The sequence below is a fragment of the Hylobates moloch genome, unplaced genomic scaffold, assembly GCF_009828535.3.
Source record: "Hylobates moloch isolate HMO894 unplaced genomic scaffold, HMol_V3 SCAFFOLD_15, whole genome shotgun sequence".
NCBI lineage: Eukaryota > Metazoa > Chordata > Mammalia > Primates > Hylobatidae > Hylobates > Hylobates moloch.
In genome coordinates this window covers 3,482,425-3,492,136 of record NW_026652290.1, presented here as the reverse complement: position 1 = coordinate 3,492,136, position 9,712 = coordinate 3,482,425, and the positions used below count along the sequence as shown (strand labels likewise).

Genomic DNA, 9,712 nt, shown 5'->3' with positions numbered 1-9,712 from the left:
ATGTGTCATATGTGTCACGTGCGAGGGGAGCTGCTCAGTGCCACTACGAATAGTCAGGGTCGGGGGAGGAAAATGCTCGGACAGATCCGAGGGACAGAGGGAACTCAGGGAGTTACTTGAGGTCGGAGGTCAGGGGAGGCCCTCGGGGCGGGGCGGGGGTGGGGGGGTGTCTCCACTGGGGTCTCCGTGCCCCTGACGCCTCCGTCCCTACTACCCGGGGCTGGGTCTCACCGCAGAATCGCCTCCCCGCCCCGCCACTCCCAGCGCATTGGCCGGCTCCAGGCGCTGCTGCGGGAGCTGGAGGTGCTGGTGCAGGACGTGGTGAGGACGAGCTCCTGATGGGAGCGCCACGGCGTGGACTGCGCCATCCTCGCGCTCAGCCTCCTCGCCTTGCCGGCAGGTGGGGAACGCGGGGACCTGGCGTCCCGGCCGGGGTTCGGGTGGGGGCGGGGTGCGGCGGAGGTGGCGGCGCGGGGTCTCCACAGCAGCGGTGGGAGTGCAGCCGTGCGGAGTGGACTGGCGGCAGCAGGGAAGCGGAGGTGGTCGGGCCCCGCACCCCAGGATGGAGGGTCACACCCCGAACCTAAGAGTCTGGACTGGGGTGTTCTGCCCTGTGTCCCCTAGGAGCGGGGCGCAGGAGGAGGGAGGGCGTCTGATGGCAGGAGGGTGGTGGAAGGGAAAGTTGAGAAGAGCGGGGGAGTGGCCGGGAGTGATGAGGTGCCCCTCACCGCGCCCGGGAAGGGAGATGGTGTTCTTTGGGGACCCCAGGTGAGTGGGGAGGAGGTGGGAGTTTCCCCTGGACCCTTCCTGGTCTGGAACACCCATGGTACATGAGGCCCCAACATTGCTTTGGCTGGGGGCCCAGGACCACGCACCGGAGAGTCAGGACCAGGCACGGGAGAGTCAGGACCACTGGAGGGGTAGTCCTGGTCCCCCTCAGGCCACAGTGGGACCTGCCTCACTCCGGCCAGTGGCAGCCCCCAGAGCCTAGCCCGCTTTAGCCTGGGCTCCCAGGGTAAGGGTTGAGGTATTTGGGCCCAGATCACCCAGAGCTAGAGAAAGACCCGTCCCCTTCCTCCTCTCCATGCAGGGTTCCTGTGCCTGCGCTCGGAGAATGCCCTGGTCTTTGCATCGGGCATCACCGTCTTGGGTGTGTGCCACTACACACTCACTGTCAAGGGCAGCCACCTGGCCACCCATGGGGCCCTCACCGAGTCCAAACGCTGGAGCAAGATCTGGCTGCTTTTCTTTGTGAAGGTGAGCCTGGGAGAAGGAGGATGTGGGCAGCTGCTGGGACCGTGTGGCAACCTCATTCTTCTGTTCGAGCATGCGGGTGTGTCCAGCTGTGCATGTGCCCACGGGGCAGGCCGCTGCAGCTGACGGTATGCCGGTCCACTGGTGCAGTATGCACTACAGCGTGTCTGAGGACTTCTCCAAGCCCTTGAGCCGGTCTTTGCACCCCATGGGTAGAGAATTGTACGATGAGTATGCCACTGTCTTGGCCCACAGTTACAACCACTGGGGCCTCCAGATTTTGCAGTCAGGGTTTCAAATGTGACCCACAGACAGAAGGGGAGGAGGAGGAGGGGCCCAGTGCCCACAAGGGGCAGCGTCCTCACTCCAGATGATGCTCCTCTGATGCCTGGACACGGCCTAGCCTTCCTGAGAAGCCCCCTGCTCCCCGGGGTCAGCTCCAGGAAGTACCTACCTCACCTGACCCTTGCCCTCCCTTCTTCCACCCCTTCCCAGTTCGACCTTGGCCTTCGTACCTTCGGGCAAGCCCAGGAAGGCAAAAGTTTCCACCAGCTTGTCTTTCTCTCTTGACTGGTCTCCAGGCCTCCCCGGTTCCTCTGCTGAGCCTGCTCCCTCCTCCTTTCCAGGGGGACTGTCACCTGGCCACCCGGGTGATGGTTCCCCTGAATAAATAAATGGCCGCACCTTATGAATAAATAGGAAAGCTGGGACCAGAAACAGTTCTTTTCTGGAAGGACTGGTTATTGTGACCAATTAACTGAATTATTAAGTTTTTATAAAGTTATATAACTTTATATAACTGTCTACACACACATACATCATATAACTATAATACTACCCACTCAGCTGAGTGGATGAAGCATTTGTCACCTAGTACTATCCCCTGCTTCTTCCCCTCCCCTGCCCCTCTCACCAGCACACACATCAAAGTGCTGAAGACAAGAGGAACTGACAGGCTTCTGATCCTCGGGGTCAATTTCAAGACAATTTCTTTCCCAGGGAGCGCTGAGCATTGGTGCCGGCCAGACTCTTAAGACACGGGCCAGGCTCTGGAGTCTGGGTCAGCTGCCCGCCAAGTCTGTAATCCACAGAGAAGCAAGGGAGACACTGGGCTGTGCTGGTGACATGGACTGTGTCATAATGCTGGGTCACAGGGGCAGAATGAGCTATGTTTGTTTGGATTTTTTAAAAAGCTGTACTGAGGCTGGGTGCGGTGGCTCAATCCTGTAATCCCAGCACTTTGGGAGGCCAAGGCGGGTGGATCACCTGAGGTCAGGAGTTTGAGACCAGCATGACCAACATGGTGAAACCTCATCTCTACTAAAAAATACAAAAATTAGCCGGGCGTGGTGTGCCACCACCTGTAATCCCAGCTACTCAGGAGGCTGAGAAAGAGTGAGACTGTCTCAAAAAAAAAGGAAGAAGAAAGCTGTACTGAGTACCAGGAGCCTGGAGGCAGCTGAGGATGAGGAGCAGGTACTGAGAATTTGGGACTGCTTGGCTGTAAGGGATTTATTGCACAGAGGTGACCTAAAGGTTCTCAAACTTCAGTGTGTAGCAGAATGATCTGGAGGCCCAGGCTTGCTGGAGAAGAGGACTCAGTCCAGTGTGTTTTTACGAAGTTCCACAGGGGAATCTGATACCCACCAAAGTGTTACACCCACACAGTAGCTATCACGTGTGCCAAATGAACGCAGGAGGCCAAGGACGCCTCCTCTGAGAAGCCTTCCCGGGCTTCTCTACTGGAGCGCTCCACCAGAAACCCAGCACGCCTGAGATACCCAGATAGCCTCAGGGCTGCATTCTGCTTGTGAATGCTGTCTTGTCCCCGTAAGCCCAGCGGCTTCATCTTTGCCTCTTTGACTCTTCAGCTCCTGGCACAGACTTGAGCTCTTGGCAATATTCTTCCATCCATATTTGCTGACGATGACCCTGCAGTTGCCTAGGGAACCAGGTTCAGGCCTGCAAGCCCCCTTGAAGCTGGGGAGGGAAGGCTTGGCTCCTGCCTTGTGTCGTGACACCTGCCTGGTGGACTGCAGTGGGCTGAGGAACAGGGCCGACTAACCTACATGGGATGCGTCTTGATTTTTTCATCCCACAGGTGCCCTCCAGCTACCCTCTAGGGAGGGTCCAGTTCCAAGTGTGGGGGAAGGGGCAGACCAGTCTCCCCAGTCTGGCTGACACTGGTGAGGCAAATGCATTGCTGGAGGAGGGTGCTGGTCTTGTTTGCCACACAGGGTGGCGGTGAGGACAGTGGGGCTCACGCCTGTAATCCCGGCACTTTGGGAGGCCAAGGCGGGAGGATCACTTGAGGTCAGGAGTTCAAGACCAGTCTTTGAAGCCATGGTTGAAATCCCGGCCCCACTGGCTGCCCTGACCTTGAGCAAGTTACTTAATTCAACATCTAAGTGTCACTTTCCTCACCTAATAAACAGGAGAAATAACATGACCTCCCTCATGAGGCCAGCATGCGGATTAAACGAAACAGTGCAGACCTTAACGGAGGGCCTGGTCCTGACACCCTCCACCAGTATGATCTTCACTTTCCTTCTCTGGAGTTAACGTGGTCACCTGCAAGGAAAGAGTTACCAGTTGTTTGCTTTGTTTGTCTTTTTTTTTTTTGAGACGAGTCTCTCTCTGTTGCCCAGGCTGGAGTGCAATGATGCAGTCTCGGCTCACTGCAACCTCCACCTCCAGGGTTCAAGTGATTCTCCTGCCTCCGCCTCCCTAGTAGCTGGGATTATAGGCACCCGCCATCATGTCTGGCAAATTTTTTTTGTATTTTTGTAGAGACAGAGTTTCACCGTGTAGGCCAGGCTGGTCTTGACCTACTGACCTCAGGTGAGCCACCCACCTCAGCCTCCCAAAGTGCTGGGATTACAGGCATGAGCCACTGCACCCGGCCTGTCGTTTTTTTGTTTGTTTTGTTTTTGTTGTTTTTTTAACTGCAAGTTTGCAAAGCTCGACAGGGCTATGTATATATTGGGGGGTTGGGTGCTGCGTCTTCTGGGCCTCTGCAGGTCGCAGAGGACACGTTCTTGCTTCCTAGGACCTCAGAGGATGCCCCGGGACCCTTCCTGGATCTCTGACTCTCCTCCCATGTCTTGATGCCTTCTCTCTTAGGATCCTTCCTTGTGGGGTATCTGTGCTTTTCCCAAACCTTGATGCTCAGGAGACATCTTCATTGCAGAATAATGCAGCCATAGGCCCTGGGCTCCTTTAGGTGTATGGCAAATGCTGCAGCCTCAGGCATTAACTGAGTATCATTGGCTGTCCCGGGTGCCCAGCTTTTGCTGGGATTGTCTCAGGGTTTACCAGCTCCAAGCTGGGCCATCGGATCTGGGGGAGGGGCAGACAGGTTGGAGGGGGAGGCTTCCACTGCAGGCTGTTGTTTCTCTCCTAAAGTATCCAACCTCCAAAGACCCATTTGTGTTCCACATAGGAAAGTTCTATCCCTCCTGGTAGCCTAACCCTGACCTTCTCTCCTGCCATCGATAACCTTGGCCTTACCCAGGGAGAGTACCTGCCCAGCCCTGTCCTGGGTCACCATGGGGACCGCTGGGCATATTCTCAGGGACTGCCAGTGAAGGGCACTGTGCCATGCTCAGATGGCCACAGGAAGGTGGGGGGCAGTGTGGGGTGGGCAGGTCCCCGTAATTTAAGCCCCGAAGCCTGGGAAAGATTAACTCCTGAAAGGCCTCTCCTGCATGGCACTCACAATCCAAGTGCTCCCCTGAGTGGGAGGGAACAGGCCCTGCTAGTTCCTAAGCTCCAGCGTCTCCGCTTCAAATCCTCCTTGTGAAGTCGGCTTTGTGCTGCAGGGGTGGAGCCACAGCTGCTGGACTGGAGCTCTGGGGGAGGGGCGCCTCATAGGAGAATGCCATTGGCTTCCTTCAGGGCTCTTGTGGGGGTGGAAACAGGGCCAGGAACCCCTGCCTAAGTCGTGATCCTGGAACGTTCTCTCCTCACAGGAGTTCAGTGTGACCATTACCCTCCAGGCTGTCTCTCCAACCTTCTCTCTGCCCGTTCCCATGCAAACCTCGAGAGCTGTTGCCTAAGTTCAACTATGACTTCTTATTTTTTTAATTTTTAATATTTATTTGGAGGGAAAACTCAGATTTGCAGTACAAAATATACTTTTGTAAAACCTTTTTTATTTTTAAAATAATTATAGATTCACAGGCCTTGCAAAAATAGGACACAGAGGTCTGGTGTAGCCTTCATCCAGTTTCACGCAATAGTTACCTTTATCTAAGTGTCATTCGATATCAAAACCAAGGAAACAGACATTGGTACTTGTGTGTGTGTGTGTGTGTGTGTGTGTGTGTGGTGTCCCAGCTCCACCTACACCATGCTCCAGTAGATGCTGGGGACATAACTGTGAATAAGACCCCGTTCCGGTTCTCCAGGGACTCAGAGTCAAGTGCAAAAAAGACACACACAAATGACATCAAAATAATAAAAAATCCTGGCCGGGCGCGGTGGCTCACACCTTTAATCCCAGCCCTTTGGATGGCCGAGGAGGGTGGATCACGAGGTCAGGAGATAGAGACCATCCTGGCCAACATGGTGAAACGCCGTCTGTACTAAAATACGAAAAAAGGTAGCTGGGCGTGGTGGCATGTGCCTGTAGTCCCAGCTACTCAGGAGGCTGAGGCAGGGGAATTGCTTGAACCCAGGAGGCGGAGGTTGTGGTGAGCTGAGATTGTGCTACTGCACTCCAGCCTGGTGAGACAGCCAGACTCCATCTTAAAGTAATAATAATAATAATAATAATAATAATAATAATAGGCCGGGCGCGGTGGCTCACGCTTGTAATCCCAGCACTTTGGGAGGCCGAGGCGGGCGGATCACGAGGTCAGGAGATCGAGACCACAGTGAAACCCCGTCTCTACTAAAAATACAAAAAAAATTAGCCGGGCGTGGTGGCGGGCGCCTGTAGTCCCAGCTACTCGGAGAGGCTGAGGCAGGAGAATGGCGTGAACCCGGGAGGCAGAGCTTGCAGTGAGCCGAGATTGCGCCACTGCACTCCAGCCTGGGTGAAAAAAAAAAAAAAAAAAACCTTAAAAAAAAAAAATAATAATAATAATAATAAATCCTGATCGCACTAGCTAAGGCTTACTGGCTGCTTCCTGCATCCTTTGTGTAAATTACCTCATTTCAGAGTCACACCTCCCTATGAGGGTGAAGCTACTGTTACCCTCACTTTGTAGATGAGGAAACACTGATCCGGGAGTTTAAGCCACTTGTGCAATGCCACGCCAGCTGGTAGGTGACTGGGGCAGGCAGAATGTGATGAGGGCATTGACCAGGGTGGAGTGAAAGCTCTGAGAGCTCAGGGTGGGAAGAGCAGGTCAGGGACACTGGACAGTGTCTGGAGATATTTTTGGCTATCAAGATGGGGGTGTGGGCCAGGCTCAGTGGCTCCCACCACCTTGGGAGGCCAAGGCAGGAGGATCACTTGAGCCCAGGAGTTTGAGACCAGCCCGGGCAACACAGCGAGAGCCTGTCTCTACAAAACAAAACAACAAAACAAAACAAAAATTAGCTGGATGTGGTGGTGTGCACCTGTAGTCCAAGCTACTTGGGAGGCTGGATGCTGAGGCAGGAGAATTGCTCGAGCCTAGGAGTTCAAGCCTTCTGTGAGCCAAGATTTCATTACTATACTCCATATACTCCAGCCTGGGCAACAGAGTAAAAGTCTGTCTCAAAAAAAAAAGACGTGTGTGTGTGTGTGTGTGTGTGTGTGTGTGTGTGTGTGCGCGCGCGCATGCTACCGGCATCTAGTGTGTAGAGGCCAGGGACATTGCTAAATGTCCTACAGTGCACAGGACAGTCCCTGACACAAAAAGTGCCTGAGTCCCAAATGTGAATCATGCAGGGCTGAGAAACTCCAGGGAAGGTTTCCAGGGGAGATGCTATCAGGACAGAGTTGGCCAAACTAAGGAGCAGGAAGGTGGCTTCAGACAGAACAAATGTATGGACAAATGCTGTGGGAAGCAGCACAGTGCATGAGGGACCCTCAGGAATCAGGGGTCACCAGAATCCAATGGGGACCCTGGAGAGGGGAAAGGGGGCATGTGGCAGGCAGAATACCTGGAACTTGGTCTTGTGGCCAAAGGTGTTAATCTAAGTTGGTAGTTTTCAAAACTAACTTATTTTTCAAATAGATAATGTGTTTACATGATTCAGAATTCAAAAAGTATTGGGAGAGGTCTTTGTCCTGCCCCTTTCTGCAGATGTCCCATTTCCTCCTGGAAGATGATGGCTGGAGGTTATCAGTCTCTTCCTCTATGTTCTTCTCTAATATGTTCCTCTTTTGTTTTTTTTTTTTTTGAGACAGGGTTTCACTGTATTGCCCAGGCTGGAGTGCAGTGGCACAATCTCGGCTCACTGCAGGCTCCACCTCGTGGGTTCCAGTGATTCTCTTGCCTCAGCCTCCCAAGTAGCTGGGACTACAGGTGTGCACCACCACGCTCTGCTAATTTTTATATTTTTAGTAGGGGTTACCCATGTTGACCAGGCTGGTCTTGAGCTCTTTTTTTTTTTTTTTTTGAGATGGAGTCTCGTTCTGCTGCTCAGGCTGGAGTGCAGTGGCGGGAACTCCGCTCACTGCAAGCTCCACCTCCCAGGTTTGTGCCATTCTCCTGCCTCAGCCTCCCAAGTAGCCGGGACTACAGGCGCCTGCCACCACGCCCAGCTAATTTTTTTGTATTTTTAGTAGAGATGGGGTTTCACCGTGTTAGCCAGGATGGTCTCCATCTCCTGATCTCGTGATCCGCCCGCCTCGGCCTCCCAAAGCGCTGAGATTACAGGCGTGAACCACCGCGCCTGGCCGGTCTTGAACTCTTGACCTCAAGTGATCTGCCCGCCTTGGCCACCTAAAGTGCTGGGATTACAGGCATAAGCCACCGTGCCTGGCCCTGCTTTTAGTTTTTAAACAAACAGTACACTACAGGATTAAGACCATAATTGGGAAATTATGTTGCAGTTTTGGGTTTTAACTGTGTCACTCTACTGGATTTGAGGCAGACAAGGCAGGAGATGGGACAAAGGTGTTGGCATGGGCAGGCTGAGAGATGGTAAGGACAGAAGGGCAGGGATGGGGTTCAAGGAGGAGGGTGTAGGTGGAGGTTGTCTGGGTGGGATCTGTGGGGAGGAGGAAGAGGTGCAGGAGTGGCGGGCAGCAGGAATGACCAGGATGAGAAAGACGGATTGCGGGATGTCGCAGGGGCAGCATTGGTCTGGCAGGAGGGCTTCCGGGCTGGATCTGCACAGCTTCCGTTCCTCTCTCTAGACTCTTCCTGGTTCCCACAGCATGAGCAGCCCCTTCACATCTGGCTTCAGAATGCTGGGGGCCTCTGGGGCTCCATGGCCCTCAGTAGTAGGTTTTCTAGGTAAAATACAAAAAGCCCAGTGATATGATTTTGATGTTTGTCCCACCTAAATCTCAGGATGAAATGTAATATTTAATTTTTTTTTTTTTTTTGGTGGTTTCCTTAAAAAAATGCCTTTGAGTTGCAGGTCAGGTGAGTTGGTTTTGGAAGTACTGGTAGTTCTGCTGGTGTGAGAGAGACTTGTCTACAGGCAGATAAACCCTAGTTTGCCAACAAAGGCAGTAACCCCAGTGGCCAGCTGCTGCTGCTACTGCACAGTGAGGAGGAGGTGGTGCCTGGTGGGAGGTGACTGGATCATGGAGGGGTTTCTCATGAATGGTTTGGCAGCATCCCCTTGGTGTTGTCTTGGTGACAGTGACAGTGAGTTCTCAAAAGATCTGTCATTTAGGCTGGGCACAGTGGCCGAGGCGGGAGGATAACTTGAGTTCAGGAGTTCGAGACCAGCCTGGCCAACATGGCAAAACTTCTTCTCTACTAAAAGTATAAAAAATTAGCTGGGTGTGGTGGCGTGCAACTATAATCCCAGCTACTCAGGAGGCTGAGGCAGGAGAATCACTTGAACCTGGGAGGCGGAGGTTGCAGTGAGCCGAGATTGCACCGTTGCACTCCAGCCTGGGTGACAGAGCAAGACACGGGAAAAAAAAAAAGAAAAGAAAAGGATCTGGTCATTGAAAAGTGTGTGGCACCCCTATCCCCATCTCCCTGCTCCGCTTTCATCGTGTCACTGCCTGCTCCCTCTTCCTCTTCCCCGTGGACTTCTGCCACGATTGTCACGATTGTGATCTGCCATGCTTGTAAGCGTCCTGAGGCCTCCCTACCAAGCTTCCTGTGCAGCCTGCAGAACCCTGAGCCCGTTAAACCTCTATTCTTTACAAACTACCCAGCCTTAGGTATTTCTTTAGCAATGCAAGAATAGCCTAACACACATTGATAAATTTAAATTTCAGACAACCAATATTTTTGTATAAGTATATCCCAAATATTCCAAGTATTTTTTGTTTATCTGAAATTCAGAATTAAGAGGGCATCCTGTCTTTTCTTTTTTTTTTTTTTTTTTTTTT

General features: G+C 53.0%; 1 protein-coding gene across 1 annotated transcript in view; it reads left to right on the top strand.

The window, feature by feature from the left end:
- Positions 1-9,712, top strand: part of FADS6 (fatty acid desaturase 6) — a 30,923-nt gene continuing 21,211 nt past the window's right edge. Inside the window, 3 exon segments of the mRNA XM_032177983.2 lie at positions 1-52; positions 134-400; positions 1,091-1,257. Coding sequence (XP_032033874.1) covers positions 1-52; positions 134-400; positions 1,091-1,257 — 486 coding nt within the window.